General features: G+C 45.5%; 1 protein-coding gene across 1 annotated transcript; it reads right to left on the reverse strand.

The window, feature by feature from the left end:
- Window positions 1-938: 938 nt before the first annotated feature.
- On the reverse strand, window positions 939-12,584 carry LOC147012709 (uncharacterized). Its single transcript, XM_085853801.1, has 3 exons — window positions 12,018-12,584; window positions 4,468-4,856; window positions 939-3,714 (listed from the first exon to the last, which is right to left on the reverse strand). Exons 1-3 carry the CDS (start codon window positions 12,123-12,125, stop codon window positions 2,958-2,960), a joined length of 1,254 nt encoding a protein of 417 aa, XP_085709927.1. The 5' UTR covers window positions 12,126-12,584; the 3' UTR covers window positions 939-2,957.
- Between the last annotated feature and the right edge of the window lie 6,273 nt (window positions 12,585-18,857).

Raw genomic sequence — 18,857 nt, forward strand, 5'->3', positions numbered from 1 at the left:
TGATTCTTCACCATTGAGAGATGGGGCCAAAAACGATACATTGCATAATATTACAAAAAGTTGTGGACGGGTCAGGATAAAACTTGGATGTGTTGGTTCGGTGATGAGAACAAGCCGATTTCATTTTGGTTAAGGTCCGGATATAGATCCGGCCTATCAGTGGGATTCAAAATGTAAACCGTTTAGCCTGGCGGAGGTATGCGTTCTCCCGCGTGCTGTTCTCATTTGAATTCTCGAGTTTCTTGTTTTGGCCGTATGCATATTTTTGCTCCAAACAAATTAAAACAATTACCCTAAAAGCTGTAGATTATGAGATGAATTGGTAGGAATCAAATTTTAACATTTCTGCTTATACACATTCTGTATCATGACTGCTCCCTCCACCCGACCCAAATACCCTACAAAACTATTACAACGACTGCAAACTGTTTATATTGACCACTCGTGAAAATAATTGATACCTCAGCTGCACAGTTTCTATCAATATAGCGCCCTTTAAGGGGTGAGATGGGGTTAATAACATGAGGTCCCTCACAAGAAACTGACACAGGAGGAGGCCATTGGACTCATCGAATCCTGTGCTATCATTACCAACATATGGTTATTTGTCCATGCTCTAGGCTTTTTAAATGCTGAGCATCAAGTGTGGAATCAGTATGTACCATTTTTCCGAACTCTTTAGTGTGACTTGGCTGAACTTCAAACCGCTGACCTCACAGACGTAGAGCGGACGATCAAACCATTACACACCCAAGTCTGGGGTTGCGTCATCACCTGTAAACAGACTAATTCCAAGATACACAAGTAAAAGGTTGCTTGTTTAAGGAAGTCTGGCCAAAATACTCATCACAAAAAGTCCCAAAATGTACAATTTAAATACCATGTGGAATTGTAGACCAATAACCCCGAAAGAAACACACTCGCAGGGAGTTCGAAACTAATTGCAAATTTTGATTTATTGAAAGAAAAAAAAATTACAGCTTATTTAAAATACTGTATTATATTGCAATGAATCAAAATTATTCACATTTGTAATATCCTGGATTAAATCGGCAAGCGGTGCTGGTGGCGGCTTACGTAGATTGTGAAAACAACCCGTACACGACAGCAAAGCCAGTGCAAGAACACAAAGAGAAAGTGAACAATGCGGAGCCCTGCCGGGGTATGTAGATCCCAGTAGATCTGAGAAAGATCTGTATGAACGTAGATCTGCGAGGACTCACACGCGTACACAGACTTGGTACAATGGCCTCTCCTGTCCCCTGGGCGAAGCGAATGAGTCAAGTTTCCATTTCAGGCAGAGAGGTCCTTGACATTTTCCTGTTAATTAACAAGTACTGCAAATAAAGATGGCAGCTCCTTCACAGTACACATTGCAGAAAAATTCTACACACTGTGCAAACCACAAGAATTCCTAAATGCTCCATTTTGCAAGAAAAAGTTGATTCAACTGTAAAATTTTGTTGCTTTTATAGCAGCACGGAGCATGGGACCAATAGGTTGCATGTTATTATTTTTAAACTGCATAAACAGCAGGTATCTGAGAAGCCATCTACATATTGCATATGCAAGTTGAGGAAGGGAGCCGTCTTGAGTTGTGGCAGCACCTCGCCTTTGGAGAAAAAAAAAAACCAAAAAACAATCTCCCTCGTTACATCAAACTATGTCCAAATGTGGAAAAATTTCAGTGCAACCTGAAGACTTGATTCAAAAAAATAAAAAAATAAATTTAAAAAAGCGTTTTCATTGAGAATTACTTTTAATCACATTAAACTATATTTGTACCTCCAGATAGTTGTACTCGTATGTTATGCATAATTTAAGTTCGTATAATTTAATTACATCGGATTGTTTTGTGAATTAGAGTGATGTATTTAAATTAATTGTTGCACCACAAGTGTATTCATCGACGGATGTTTGCTTAATATTATTATGAGGAGGTTTAGGGGTTCACCAGAGGGGAGAAATGGGGGAAGGAGTGGAAGAGGGTTTGAAAAATTCCGCATCTTTCAATTTCAAAAAAAGGAATAATTTTGATCATGTAATCGGGAAGCAACAACAAACTATTTTAAGCAAATTGTACCAGAATGTGAAATGTCCAACATCGAGATATTTTCAGAGATCTTTATGGTGGAATCATTGTGCACTACGCATTGTGACCAAGTCCTCAAACCCTTTCTTCAAGTCCTTAATCCCCCCTCCTTACCTCAAATCCTCAAACCCCCTCTCCCAGGTCTCTGTCCGGCTCCTTGCCTCCCACCACCCCAACTCTGTCCTTTCCTCCCCCTTTCTTCTTCAATAGCACTTCCTAACATCGAGCCAGGAATACAACCATGCTGGGAATAATGAAGAATCCTTTATGAGCACCTTGACAGACACACACACACACACACACACACACACACACACACACACACACACACACACACACACACACACACACACACACACACACACACACACACACACACACACACACACACACACGATGTTTTCACAAAACAGGAACGAGATGTGCGCCAAGGCCAAGGTGCTCCAGCGTATCTGCGTGGAGGTGCAAACGGAGGACCTATTCCTAACTTGTCGAGAAGTGTGATGAAAGTGCTGTAAATGAAAGGGCGAATTAAGGTGACAACCTGAAACAAAGCTAGGGAGTAGTGCAACCAGATTTAGGTCGATCTGAAAAACGATGCAAGAAAAGGTGCAGAGGTGGGGTGGGGTTACAAATTTATTTCTTACTTATGTAATATAGTAGATGGCCCCAGAGTTGATCGCTTCAAACAAATGCTGTAACACAATGGCACCATTTAATTTTACAAAGAAATATAATTAAATATACCTTGATGGTAAGGAAAACTTTGATGAAATAATCAAACTGACGAATAATTGGTTGAAAACAATAACAATTTGCATCTTGGAACTCCTACTTTGCTTCAAACAGAAATCAGGCCTGGAATTCACGTTCCAACAATCTGATGGAGTAACGGTTCAACGAGAGAGATTCTGCGACTAATAGAGATCCCCGTGGCCGTGCGAGTCCCATGCATGGTGTTTTGATGGCGCTTCAGGTCAGAGGCTTTTGCGAAGGCCTTGGGGCAGAAAGTACAAGGGAAAGGCCTCAGGCCTCGGTGTCTGCGCTCATGGTCATTGAGGTGCGAGCGGTGTTTGAAGGCTCGGCGGCACAAAGGGCATGCAAAAGGTCGTTCATCTGAATGCGAGCGCTCGTGCTTCCGCAAATCGGAAGCACGTGGGAAGCGCTTTCCACAGCAGGAGCAGGCAAAAGCGCGTTTTTCTTTCCCTGCCGTATTTTCCGGGCTAAGCAGCGATGGCAGAGCCAGATGCCCCGAGATAAGACCATCCTTCAAAATTGTTGAAAGGCCGGACTCGTCTTCCTGTTCCACAATTGGAATTGAGCCGATTCCAAAAACGTCCGAAGCGTCCTGCTCGCTTGAGGAGTCTCCAGCTGCTGCAGCAGCAGGAGAGCAAGTGATGTGGCACAAGGACCCTGTCGATGTCAAGGCTTCAGCAATCTCTGCCGCGATCTCCGTCTCGGAGCAATTCTCAGGAGAACCACAACTGGGGAAGTCGGCAAGAGTCGTGGTTTGTCCAATAGCAACATTGTCCTCCACGTTGTCTGAAGAACCGGATCCATCATCGGCGTCTCCATGCTGCTCGAACCAACCTACACGGGCCGGCCTTCGTCGAACACGGCACCTGTGATGACATATGGTCCAGGCAAACAGACACGTTTTAAACAATATCAATTGGGTGAAGAGAAAGATCTATACACACGGATTATCAAACCGTTGTACAGATTCAAAGATGATGCTTACCATCAGAAGTGAAGGTCATTACGACGGTGATGATTTCACAAGTTATATCCAAATAATTTTGTGTATTTCGTGAGTGAAAACGATCTCCTCAATTTAGAGGAAGCTTGAACCCAACTCTTCAGATGTAAACAAATTGCCTGACATGATTTTTGGGCCACAATGTTTCAATGCCCGTCAACCCCCCTCCTACAATTATCTCGAAGTTACCGGTTAATCCAAATCCTCATCACATGCAACATCGTTTGGATAAGCAAATTTCAAAAGGAGGGATCATGAATGATGATTGTAGCATCCTGTGCGATGGCTCATGCTCCCCAAGATTTGAGATAGCAACCGATAAAGGAAAAGAGTAGGGGGCATGAAGTGGGTACGGGAATCAGGGGGCGGGGGCGAGGTGGGGGAGGTGTTGGAGAGGTAAGACAAATCTTATAAGATGTACGAAAGATCCCATTACCTTCACATGCATCGACGAAAAGAAAATTCCCTTTGTTGGTACATCGATGGCATTTGTTTGAGATGCACCACAATCTGTGATGCACCGATGTAATTAACAGGTATTACAACCTTGCACGAAACAGTTACAACACTTTTACAATTTCTTGCTGTTAAAACAAAAGTCAAGATCATAACATACCTGCTGTTGGCCCCACCCACTCGGTTTATGCGTTCACTGATGCTGTATGGGTAGCGGCTTCTGCACAGGCTCGGCGAGATGGGGCTCGGCACGGCCGTGATGCACGGCGTCAGAGACACTGGTGACTCCAGCTCGGACATCGCAGGTGGGTCGGCGGGGACAGGCAGTGCCACATCGAGGGCGTGTGCCCCATTAGCCAAGGCTTCCTTATTGTCGGCTTGTGCCGTGTAAAGGAACTGGAGCACTGCTGCAAAAGCGTCTGCCTGGAGCATGTCCAAATGGAGGACCTCAGGTGTAGCATCGCTGCTCGTAGCATCCAACTTTTGACACAAAAATGGGCTGCACGCGGCCAGGATGCAGCGATGGGCTGCGAAACGGGCCCGGCCCACCTGAGGGAAAGATGAGAAGAGCGTATTATTGCCATTTTTGTGACGGTTTTCATGGTGATAGAACAAGTTCTACGAGATAGCGGTGCTTGCAAGTTAAAATTAGTTATGCTAATAAAAACTTTACAAAACAGCAACCTTTTGGTGCATCATGTCACAAATGATTTGGACGTGATAAATTAAATTACACAACATTAACCATCAAATATGACTTGCAGGTTCAATGGAGATAACCATGTGGGTACATGATTGGAGGTGAAATACATGTGACATTGCTGAGCCAATCATGGACCAAGAAAAGTAAATTTGACCAGACGTTGTTTTATTGTAAAAAAAAAATTCTTCCAAAAACGAATATTTTTTTTATTTTAATACAGGGTCCTGTACAAGGTTTTCTGACTATTTTGCTCGTTTCAAAAGAGGAAGAGGAGTGCACAACGGCCTGCTCCATCAATCCACATGCTTTTTATACATTTGGCAGGGATTGGCCAGGAGCTGAACTTCAGAGGGCTGGGTGTGTACACTGAGTGAGACGATGAGTGAGGAGGACAAAGAGAAAGAAGGAATGAGTATAAAAAGGTTTGTAGTGGATATCGGATTTGACACAAGATGGGCCGATAGCTTGAATTATGAGGTTGGAAGGACAGGTCAAAGTTAGAACACTCAACTGTGAGCCATCCCATCTGATTTGGATTCCTGAACTAACTACATAGCTGATGTTTTGAAGTGTGCCGTACGTCAGATGGACGTTCAGCTCGGTGTTCCATCTTCTGTCATTCGTCTGGTGGACGTTAAAGATTCCCACGGTGTCTTTCACGAAGAGGAGACAATCGTTGCCAGCATCTTCCTGTGATAACCTTCAGGCTGCCGGCGCTACACCAACGGTAGGACGAGCCGACTGTGTGTGTACATCGTCAGTTGGTTGTTGAACATGTTTTTAACCAGGCAGGGCTGGAGTCGGGCGGATGATTGAAAAAGCTCATCTTAACCCTGGCACACGAGACAACTCGAGTGTCGATGAGACAAAAGTGCACGTTTTTCCAATAACCTCCTCCTGGTTAAACTCACAAAGTCCAGGCTCACAGCACACCCACACTCTTGGCCCTCGCTTGTCCCTTATGTGCAACCCCCTTCTTGGGCCTTTCCTATCCCACCGTTCACTCTGTGGCTTCAAAGCATGTGGTGCACCGCCATCTCATGACCCCCCCCCCATCATTAACCACAATCTTTATTAATCTCAGTGGCCCCTCCTAACACAATCCCCTTACTTGCAGATTGCACCGTTTCTTCCTCTATTCTTTTCCTGTTAATTCATTCCATTGCTTATCGTGTCCAACAACCGACAGTGGGTCAAATTTTGTCCAACTGTCAGTTCATACCATCAGTCACCTTGCTCTTCCATGAGCCTCAATATTTCAACAACAACAACAAAAGAAATACAGTGGAATATGACGAACATTCCTTATTTATGAAACATCTCTCTCTTGCAAGATGTTGCATAATACTGTTGTGGGCCGGGAGTCGGGTGAGAAGACCACGAGGGGGGGAAAGCTATCTCGGGTTCCCACCAGACTCCCGGGAATTGCAGGCCGTCGCACATGGATAATTCCATGACGCGGCGGGTCGCTAACCGACCGTTAACGCCAATAACTCAATCACGTGACTTGGGGTCCTCCGTCCAGTTAATCCGATTCCCTAAAAAATAACCACGTGATCTAATTATCGGGGGACATACCCTCGGTGTGCCTTGTCCGAACCGGATCAGATGCAGCCGAGCGACACTGCCAAGGACATACTGGCTAAAAGGAACGGATCGTTGGGTATAAAGTCCCGGCTAAGTTAGAATTCGGACCATGCAGGATCAATGAAAGAACAGACAAAAAAGGAGCTGGGAACATTTCTTCAAAGGATGTATTAATAGGCAGGCGAGGAAAGATATGTGGCACAGTGAATGTTGTTCATTGTTGCCTGTAGCAGGGACAGCAAGAAATGTGAGAGGTGCGGCAATATACAAGCAACTTACAAAAGCAGGCACAGAGCGTAGTTATCCCGATATAATTATTGTACACTCTCAACTAAATGAGGACAGGCGCCAGGGCGCACGCACGCACGCACGCACGCACGCACGCACGCACGCACGCACGCACGCACGCACGCACGCACGCACGCACGCACGCACACGCACGCACGCACACACACACACACACACACACACACACACACACACACACACACACACACACACACACACACACACGGCTAACGGTCTCTCAATACCTTGCGCGATTGCCCGATCGCGCCACCAATACGTTTTGGGGGGATGCTCTGCTGGGCGATACCTTCCTGACAGCTGGCGCGTCGTCTCTTGCTTCGTGCAGCTAGCCTCGGTCCAGAGAATGAGATGCAACCGTGGTGCGTGCAGGGAGGGACTTGGGTGGAGTCAAAAGCCAAAGGGTGGAGAGAGAGGATGAGTCCGAAGCAAGTGGGCGGAGAAGGGCGGAGAAGTGGTGAAGAAGGCAGAGTCAGCAACGAGTTGGTGCAGAAAGGCGGAGTCGAAGACAAATGGTTGAAGATGAATTCCAGGCCAGGACGAGCAAGACGAATCGACAGGACTGAGTGAGCAAGAACGACGACGACTACTACTCTCACCGCCCCACGACCCATCCTTTTATAGATCTGGTGGTGCAGGGCGGGGGCGACGACCCGAAGCGGTGTCGTCACCCGAATCGGGCGCTCTGGCTGGGCACCGGCCAGCACACGGGCTGGCCACCATGACCGGAAGCGGCTCCACTTCACTTCCGGCCAGATGGTTCCAAGCTGTGGAATAGTCTCGCTCCGAGCACCGCGACATGAATGGCCTTGCACCAAACCCCGTGCAGTGACCTGTGGTTGGCGCAGGTCAATGTGCTGCTCCATGGTGTGCCACGTGGTCTGAGCGATCCGGCTGCACAGCATACCTCTGCCTGGTAGCAGCTGCATCGAGGCGGAGGTGCGGGAGGATGTCTGCCGTCCGCGGGCAACATTGCTGCCGTCGTGGTGAGCGAAGACCGATGGTAAGGTGTTATTGTAACCCCATACGCAGACCCAACAAAGATGTGGTTTATTCGTGCCCTGTTCTGTACGATGATAAAGTATCACAGTTGCACGCGAATCCACCATTGTACACGTGGTCAGCGCGCGGGTCTGCCCGCCATCGAGCATGCCCCGTTCAGTGTGCGCAGGTACGCCATTAAGCACATGGCCAGCGCGCGGGTCCGCCCACCATCGAGCGTGCCATGTACAGTGCGATGATAAACCACCCCGGGGCCATGCGTGGGTCTACAGCCCTGATCCGTATCATGAATTCCGGGAAAAGATTAGAACAGAGGAGAGACACAAGTATTAAATGGGGATTCGAATTGGAAGGAGATAGATATTGCGTGGTCGCTGGACTACCCTTAGTCTCAGGTTTTCCGTCTGTCTGTATGTCCGTCTGTTTGTTTCTATGTAATGGACAGCTCTGCAGGCCAGAGGAGTCAACCGATTTTGATGAAACTTGACTGGTAGGTTCATACCATGATGTAGTTGTATGCTTTTCAGCACCGTTGTGATGGACGCCACCGTTGCCGAGCAACGGGACTTTGAAATTTTAGAAAAAAATCCGAATTTTTTATTTTTCGAAAATCAAAAATCGGCTTCTGCACTTTTATGCGCACTATAATCAACCTCTTTGTCAAAAAATTTCAGCCCGATCCATCAAAAACTGTATGACTAGTATGCAATTATATAGCGACCACCCATGTCGCCTACCGGCTTGTAATTATAAGATGGGGCTTTGGAAATGGGTTGGATAGGGTGCGGCCACGTGCGCTTTGCAAGTTTCCAGCATTTAGGGTGCCGTTTCTTCCATCTCCTCAGTACGTGTTCCGTGCAGCGTGGGCGTCGTGTTGGGTGCGCTTTCTGTCCAGTGGGTGGAAATTACTGCTGCACATGCGTTTAGCAGGCTGTGATTTCTGCAGAGGGGAGTCCGGCTTAATGCCTGCTTGGCCTTCGCTGAGGACCCATCTCACAGCGAAGGGCGCACGTGGCTGGGATTTACCTCAGGAATAAGAGTAGAAAAAAGAATCGGAATTCCATGATTTCAAGCCTACCGTCTTGTTCTTTTCTTCGAAGGTCGTTCTGACATAGCCTCGAGGTATGTTTTGGGTTGTTATCTTGCTGTAGGATGAACCCCTGACCAATCAGGCATAGACCAGGGGGTATTGCATGGCGCTGCAAAATGCTGTGGTAGCCCTTTTGGTTCAGGATGCCGAGCTGTTAGGGTTAGGGTTATGGTTGGGGTTAGGGTGAGGGCTGTTAGGGTTAGATAAATTTGAGAGTCACTCTGTGCAAGTCGCCGACTCTGGATCCAGCAAAAGAGCCCCAGATCATCACGCTTCCTCCTCCATGTTTGAAAGTTGGTGTCACACACTGAGGAACCATCCTTTCGCATACTTGACGGCGTACAAAAACCCTGCGTGATGAACAGAATATTTCAAATTTTGATTAATCGGTTCATAAGACCTTCTTCCAGTATTCAGTCGTCCACTGGCGGTGCTTCATGGCCCAGGCAAGCCTCTTTTTCTTATTTTGCTATCTTCCACTCGACCTGTCAAACCTGCAGCTCGAAGTCTTCTCTTCACAGTTGAAATTGAGACTTCCTTACTTCGACCAGTGTTAAGCCGTGCTTGAAGCTGCTGTCCTGTGAGCCACCTATCACGCAAGCTGTTGACTCTCAGAAACTTGTCTTCTGATTGTGTTGTGGCTTTGGGTCTGCCAGAACTCTTCCTGTCAGAATTTCCTCCAGTTTCCAAGTACCTTTTGATGGTGTAGGAAACTGTACTCACTGACACCTTGGCTTCTTTGCAATTTCTCTAAAGGAAAGACCTACACTTTTAAGGGTTATAATGGTCTGTCTGTCTTCCTTTGTTAATTGTCTTTCTCACCATTATGATAGCAATATACTACTTCCTGCAGTGCAATATTGTCCAAATAATGCTTCAGAGGGTGTAGCAACACAGTCTGTTCCAACACTGCTTTTACACAGACAGAGGGTTTGTTTAACAACTGTGAAATTTACATTATTTTTCAGTTTTTGGTAAAATAAACTTTTTTTTTTTTTAAACCTCTGGCAGTTTACTGCTTAGCTTTGTACCATTTCAGGCTATCCACTGGACTTGAACTGCTTAAATTTCAGTAAAAACTGAAAAATGGGGGTGTTCTAAAACTTTTGACCGGTGGTGTATAAAAAAAAAAGATAAAAGTATGTGTGCATGGAATAACTGTCTTGGGACCGCTGCATGTTGTTGCTTTTGCTTTGGAGGGATGCGGTTCCCAGAACCGCAACAATACCATGGCTGAACATCATACAAGTATATTAGGTTTTAAATATTATGCAAGGAGGGCTGGGGTTGTTCAACATAAGAGTATTTAACCCAAGAGGTACGCACACTCGCCTCAAAGCTATCTCGCCTAGGTTTGAATCCTGACCCACATAAAAACTGTCATTCCGGTGTTTCACAGACAGGGTGACTCATCAATGTGTGTGCCGTCTCTCGGATGAACGTTAAACTGGCGTTCTGTCTGCTGGTATTAGTTGCTGAACGTTAAAGACCCCACGATGGTCTTCCTGAAAAGTAGGCGAGCTCTCGCCGGCACCCAAAACAAATTACAAATTCCTGCAGCAACCTACAGGGGGCACTGCATCAGCAGGTTACTTCTATCAATTATTTAATTACATCGTATGGACCTGAGCATGTCTACTAATTACATACTGTATGAATGAGGACTGGACAGTATTTCTATCAATTATTTAATTACATCGTATGAGTAGTCTATTAATTACATACTCTACAAATGAGTACTGTACGGTACTTCAATCAATTATTTTGTCTGCCGGTATTAGTTGGTAGGCATTAAAGATCCCATGAAGTCCTTCCTGAAAAGTAGGCGAGCTGTCGCCGGCATCCAAAATAAATTACAGATTCCTGCTCCAACCTACAGGGGGCACTGCATCAGTGGGGCACTTCTATCAATTATTTAATTACATCATATGGACCTGAGTACGTCTATTAATTACATACTGTATGAATGAGTACTGCACGGAATTTCCATCAACTATTCAATTACATGGTATGGACCTGCATACGTCTATTAATGACATATTATTGCACCGTGACTTACATCTTCCATTTGGTAAATAATGTGCAAACTGCTCGTGTGTGCGTGTGCATGTGTATGTGTGCATGTGTGTATGTGTGTATGCATGTGAATGTGTGTGTGTGTAAGTGTGCATGTGTGCATGTGTGCATGTGTGCATGTGTGCATGTGTGCATGTGTGTGCATGTGTGCGCGTGTGTGCGCATGTGTGTGCATGTGTGTGCATGTGTGTGCATGTGTGTGCGTGTGTAAGTGTGCATGTGTGCATGTGTGCATGTGTGCATGTGTGCATGTGTGCATGTGAATGTGCGCATGTGTGCATGTGTGTAAGTGTGCATGTGTGCATGTGAATGTGAGTATGCGTGAATGTGTGCATGTGAATGTGTGTGTGCGTGTGAATGTGTGTGCGTGTGTGCATGTGTGTGCATGTGTGTGCATGTGTGTGCATGTGTGTGCATGTGTGTGCGTGTGTATGCATGTGAATGTGTGTGTGTGCATGTGCATGTGCATGTGTGCATGTGAATGTGAGTATGCGTGAATGTGTGTGCATGTGTGTGCGTGTGTATGCATGTGAATGTGAGTATGCGTGAATGTGTGTGCATGTGTGTGCGTGTGTATGCATGTGAATGTGAGTATGCGTGAATGTGTGTGCGTGTGTGTGCGTGTGTGTGCGTGTGTGTGCGTGCGTGTGCGTGTGTGTGCGTGTGTGTGCGTGTGTGTGCGTGTGTGTGCGTGTGTGTGCGTGTGTGCGTGTATGTGAGATATGATGTAGCACACACATGATTAGTTTGAGGGTGTTTCATGATTTTCCATCATAATTCAAACACAACATGTACAAAGGACGTAATATCAAAATAAAGTAACGATTGGACCCGGAGCGATGATAAAACCGTTTGTTCTGTGCCCCTTCCTCCTCCATCAGGGACACCATAACCAAGGTAACAAAGTCACCTCGCGCCATCGTTACGGACCAGGGACCCCACATACCTGGACCATAACGTCACAAAAGCGTCCCTCCTTTCGCTGTTCGTCGAGGAGTCGAAGTAGCGCTCTTCCGTGGCCCTCAGGCTCCCCAGAACCCAGCACAACGGCCATGACTGCAGGGACAAGGCCCGAGCTGCAAGTCCGGCTCAACGGAAACACCGAGACGCTAGATATCGCTACCGACGCTTCTCCGGCTCTGACTGGACACTTCTCTTGGTGATGCACAATCGTCGTTCGTCGCGTCCATTGATGAATGTTGTCCTCTTCTCAAACGACACTTTGTCACGACGCCCCTCAGGATCACGGGCCGCGTGCGACTCTCTCTCTTCCCGCCCGGCGAGCAGAACGTGCGCGCGCGCGCCAACGGGGCGCGCAAAATACGAGGCCGTGACGTCATGTGCACGCGACCGTTTTTTCCCGCGCTATTCTTCCGGCGTCATTAAGCGTCACGTGCTTCTCTTTGTTGCCTTTTCGTCGTTTCTTTTTTATTTATTTTTTATTTTTACATTTGAGAGCCGTTTCTGCGGTTCAACCAATTATTTTCATGTACTCGTATTAATATGTCAACGGCGGCATTTTCTACGCGGCAGAATCGATCGGTCAGTGTGTGTAAAGTGTTCGATTGTCGATGTGGGCGGGAGTTCAACCAAAAGTCGTACTTTTGATACGGCGATGGCAGAGGGGGCGGCGTGGCTCGAACCACTCCGCCCTCTCGTGTGGGGGCGTATCGAACTGATATACCTGTCTAATTCCAATTGAACCCACCGAACGTTTCTGGCTGCCTCGACCATTCCGTTAGCAAGCCGCTTGCTAACGCTTGCCATGCCAGCCGCTCCCTTATCAACCGCTCAGCAAAAGCGATTAAGAGAGGTGCTTTAATTGTTATATCAGCAAAAATGGCAGCTGCAGTTGGATTCAAAAGGATAATTATAACCAGTAAAATGTTCAGAAGCATATCCCTGTTATACATACTCGTTATTTTATTTTAACGTATATATTCACACTCAAATTGTTACTTTTACTTTTCATCCTAGTAATTCAAGATCTACAAATAAGCAACACCCCCCCAAAAAAATGCACAATGGTAGGGTCTACAAATAAGCAACCCCCCCCCCAAAAAAAAATGCACAATGGTGGAGTCCACATAGAAGCTGGGCTGGTACTCCTGCTTTTGACTCTCCATTGATATATATCTTGTTTTCCTCTTCTTCTTCTTCTTCTTCTTCTTCTTCTTCTTCTTCTTCTTCTTCTTCTTCTTCTTCTTCTTCTTCTTCTTCTTCTTCTTCTTCTTCTTCTTCTTCTTCTTCTTCTTCTTCCTCGAACTCTGTGGCCACTGCGAACACGATACATTTTGTTTGGGGAAGTTGTCACAAGATGATCGAGTAAAACTAAAACCCGGACAGCGTTGTTCACCTGTAGACCGCCATATTGTTAAGCAGTGCCGAACTCTCCGTTCCGTCGGAGTAAATGCTTGAACGCTTTGAATCGAACGAGCCGCTTGGCAAGCGATAAGCAAGCCGCTTGCTAACGGAACGTACCCTCTTACTCCCTCTCCCTGTGAAATACCCACCTTGTTTCCATGGCAACGCTCATATGTACTCTCAAGCTATCCCCCCCCTCCCGCTGGTCCTGTCACTGTACATCCTGGGAAAAAGTTTTTTTTTTCCTGAAATTATTTTATCATTGACTCTCATTATATTAAATATTTCAATCAGAAAGTTTATTGGGTGATAAAAGTCATCTGTGCCTAAAACTGATGGTATGATGAATCGTTAACAGTTACATGCTGAGAGTACCAACATCACAGTGTACTTGAGAGATGTCCTATGTTGCACCGCAGGGAATGATCTTCCATCAATTAATGGTTCTCCAAAACCAAGTAATAAGCAGGAAGAAAGCTTCATGTCGATCGAAGCCGATGGTACCGTTGAACATCTGGTGCAATTCGCCTCTCCAAATGAAGATTACGAATTGAAAGACCAGGTACACACAACTTGCTTATGAGTCGCAAAACGTCCTGGAGATCTAAAATTCTGGAAATGGTCTCACGAGTGCAAGCTTTCATTCTCAACACAATGGAGTCTGAATGTGAAAGCGAAATTGAGCTTTTTAGTGCAATATTTAGCCTGATGTTGGTGGCCGAACGGTTGAGGTGGTTGGCTTTAAAGATCTTAGGATCTTGAGTTCAAGCACCGATCAGGTGTTGAATTAACATCAGGTGGATTGACTCAGCCTGTCGTCCTTCTGAGGTCGGCAAAATGAGTACCATCTGATTGGTAACAGGGGGGCACTGCATCAGTAGCGTGGCCACGCTTCCATAAATGATGCAGCCTCGCAGCTACAGGGCTGCATACGAACAAACAAGTGCAATGGTGTGCGCACAGCTTGTAATGTTTCATATCATCCATCATGTTGGAAAGAACGTTCACGACGCTTCATCCCTACTTGTCATGCCAAAGGCTTTTCACGCTGGATGAAAGACAAACCAGAAGGGCACTCTTCAACGTCATAACGTCGCCAGATATGTCTCCGCCAACGTTATCACATCATCGTACTTAATTGTACTAAGTTTGATGAAAATCCTTGAACCTTAGATTCAAAAATATTAAATAATTCCGGCTGTCAGACCATGTGTCCGACCAGGTTGAAATTTAAAACATTCCACATGATTACTCGATCATAACTGTGACGTTTCACATTAATTGATGAAGCAGTTCAAGAGAATTTTTTTTCAAAAGATTTGCCTTCAAACCAATATGGCTGCCAGACCGTGTGACCCATTAATTATTCGTGTAAACCCTGGTATCCCCAAGAATTGGGGAACATGGAAGTGAAGTTTACCCTCGATCTGTCACGATCCTGCATCGGAGTGGCGACCCATCCAGGATTGTGTCCAGTAGCCTCGGAGAGAGACTGCTGAGGCAGCACCAAGGATCTGCACAGAATATGGTCCCATTGGATGGATGGATCTGTCAAGCCGTTCTGGAGAAAAAGATTTTAAAATGTTTATTCTTCAAAAAAAAGTCAGAGCTGCCAAACCATGTGACCTATGACATCATAGGTGGAGAACTTTTTGTTCCTCATGAATAGGCAATGATATCTAAAGTTTCGCCTTGATCTGTTCAGCCATTTTGGAGAAGATTTTTGAAGGTTTTTATGTAAAAAAAAATGTGGCTGCCAAACCACGTGACTTATGATGTCATCAATCCCCCCCCCCCCGCCCCAATGCAATTTACCCCGAGATAAACCTCAAGTCGGATAAATCATTCGACATATGCAATTATGACATCATAACAAAGCCACCTGTGGCATCATCGCTGAACGCAGATTCAAAATATTAAATAATTCTGGCTTCCAGACAATGCGTCTGATTTGGTTGAAATTCAAAACATGACTACTAGATCATAACTTTGACGTTTCATGTGAAGTATTTCCCACGGGAAATAGGTAATTTTTATTCCCGCGCTTTTGAAGAAAAGCGGGAATATTGTGATTGTCTCCGCCATCCGTCTGTCCGTCCGTCCGTCTGTCTTACCCTGTAACTCCTCCTACACCAATTGAAATAGGAACTTGAAACTTTGGGACACAGTAGATATATGTATGGGGAAGTGCACAACATTGTCGGATTGTTGATATGACGCCTAGCGGCTGGGCCAGAGGGGGTGGGGTCATGGGGGCTGATAAAAAAATAAACTAGCGTTAATGGGACAAAGCAGTGCGCACGGGAATATGCGATGGTGTGCCATCGACAACGTAGTTCTAGTTTGATAATGTCATAGGTGACTTTGTTAGAACATCATAGTGCAGATGTCAAATGCTTTATGAATTGTCGGGGGGGGGGGGGGTAATTGATGACGTCATCGGTCATGTGGTTCTGCAGCTATATTTTATAAACATAAAAACCTTCAAAAATCTTCTCTGAAATGGCTGAACAGATTGAGGCAAAACTTTACAGGTCTGATTGCCTATTCATGAGGAATCTATGACTCATAGGTCACATGGTTTGGCAGCGATTATTTTTTGAAGAATAAAACTTAAAGAGCAGGTTTTGGGTCGCTAATGACTGCGTGATTCGAAGGTTGTAAGCACATTAATAATCGTTGGGCAATTATTTTTGAGGATCATTTTCATATTAATAATGGGTCTCATTTGAAAAATCATTTGAATTATCTTAAATAATAAATTTATTGACATGTAATTTGTTTTTCCAAGTACATTGCTCATTATTAACCTCCGCCATCTTCGAAGATGGATGGAGGTTAGTTTTCACCCCTTTCTGTTTGTTTGTTTGTTTGTGAACAGTATTACGGAAAAAACTCCTGGACGGATTTCGACGAAACTTGGTGGGGGGTTAGGTATGGTCCAAAGATCATGCCATTAGATTTTGGACTTGGTCCAAAATGCAATATGGCCGCTATGGCGGCCAATTTGAAAAAATATTTGAATTTTTTTTTTGCATTTCTGCATGTTTTAAGTGATTTCCAACCCCCCCCCCCCAAAAAAAAAATTGTTAGAGAAAAAAAAATTTTGCAAATTTTTTTTCAACAAAATTTTGATTTTTTTTCTTGCATTTCTACATGTTATAAGTGATTTCCAACAAAAAAAACATGCCAAAATTATCATTGCGGCTGATTTTGGAACTTCAGGTGGATATACCCACGTAAAATCAATTTCTGTCTCAAGGAATCTAGTTATGATGAATGAATTGAGTATGTAAAAGTTAAAAGTAAAAGGGAAAGTTGCAAACTATAACTCTGTGCACTGTTGGCATCAAATTGAATGAATAGGATATCAGGTTCACTTGAGTGACCTAGCAGTATTGGCGGCGGAGGTTTTGCACTCTACCGAGTGCTCCCCCTCTCGTTAACCTCCGCCATTGAAGATGGATGGAGGTTACTGTTTTCACCTGTTTGTTTGTTTCTTTGTTTGTGAACAGTATTACGGAAAAACTCCTGGACGGATTTCGACGAAACTTGGTGGGGGGATTAGGTATGGTCCAAGGATCATGCCATTAGAATTTGGACTTGGTCCAAAGTCCAATATGGCCGCTATGGTGGCCATTTTGAAAAAATATTTGAATTTTTGTTTTTGCATTTCTACATGTTTTAAGTGATTTCCAACCAAAAAAAAAAATTTGTTAGAGAAAAAAAAACAAATTTTGCAACTTTTTTTCAAAAAAAATTTCGATTTTTTTTTTTGGGCATTTCTACATGCGCGTCGATCTTGTTTACTTTATTCAATCGTGGTTCAGTAGAGTCTGATCCGTTTTGACCTACAATGAATAGGATATCAGGTTCACTTAAGTGACCCAGCAGTATTGGCGGCGGAGGTTTTGCACTCTACCGAGTGCTCCCCCTCTAGTTTGTAATGCAATTAGGTCCCGCTTCTATATGTGGGATCAATGAAATGCAAAATTTATCTGGATCCCATATTGTGCCCTTTGTGGATTTCTGATAACAAGTTTGATACTTCAAATGATAGACTGTGTGGATAATGTGTGGAAGAAATATCCCTCCGAATTGAGACGAGAAGGGGAGAGAATCGCAATTTTGTATTCGTCTTATCAGGTCAGGTCAGGTATGGGAGCATGTGCCAGAACAGCACGTCGCTGCGTCCACTTTCCGCCGGTACTCCAGGGGCCTCCGTCTGGCCATCCCCCAGGCAGATGCCAGGCCCATCCCCATCTCCTTGAGATGATGGTCAACCTGTTGCAACCATGAGGCACGTGGTCGACCCACTGGCCTCCTCCACTCATGAGACTCCCTCGCTGAGAGAATCTGGTGAGCAGGATCAGAGTCAGGAAAACGAGCCACATGTCCATACAGCCGCAACTGACACTCACGGACTATGCAGGTAACAAATCTCATCCGAGTCTCTCTCAACAACCGCTCGTTGGACACAAAATCCGACCAGCGATAGCCAAGGATTCTCCGAAGAGACCTGGTACCAAAGGAATTAAGTCTCCGTCTCAGATCCTTGGTCAGAGTCCAAGTCTCGCACCCATAGAGCAAGACTGGAAGTACCAAGGACCTGAAGACTCGGACTTTCGTCCTCCCGCACAGGTACCGGCAGCGCCACACCCCATGATCCAGTGAATCCATGACTCCCCAGGCCCGACCCAGACGTCTATTGACCTCTGACTTGCAGCCAGCAGAGACATGAATATCACTGCCAAGGTAAGTGAATCTCTCCACGACCTCAACATCCTCACCACAAACAGACACCTACAGGACAGCAGCATCCAAGATGTCACCGAAAGCCTGGATCTTAGTTTTGACCCAAGAAACCTGTAATCCCAACGGCTCCGACTCCTCATTCAGCACCTCGAGGGCCCCCAAGAGGATGTCTAAAGTCTCCGCAAAGATGACTGCATCATCTGCAAAGTCAAGGTCCGAGATCTTGACATTCCCAAATGACGCACCGCAACTTGATCTCTCCGACATCCTCCCTAGAATCCAGTCCATACAAGTGCTGAAAAGTGTGGGGGCAAGTACACACCCCTGATGAACTCCAGTAACAACTGGAAATAAGTCAGAGATGGTACCACCACACTTCACAGCACTCTCAGTACCAGAGTAGAGTTCAGACATCAGATCGATCAGTTTTGATGGCACCCCACGAAGACCAAGAATCCTCCAGAGGACATCCCGATTCACTGAATCGAATGCTTTACAGAGATCAACATAGGCTGCAAGCAGCCCCTGCCAAAACTCTCGTCTGCGTTCGGTGAGGACACGAAGTGCAAGGATACGGTCAATCGTTGACCTCTTTGGTGTAAAGCCTGACTGCTCTGGACGCTGGTGCTCAAGCAGATGGTGGCGAACCCTATCGAGAATTATCCGA

This window comes from Eptatretus burgeri, chromosome 14, assembly GCF_056783735.1.
Source record: "Eptatretus burgeri isolate ZD-2024b chromosome 14, Ebu_testis_v1, whole genome shotgun sequence".
NCBI lineage: Eukaryota > Metazoa > Chordata > Myxini > Myxiniformes > Myxinidae > Eptatretus > Eptatretus burgeri.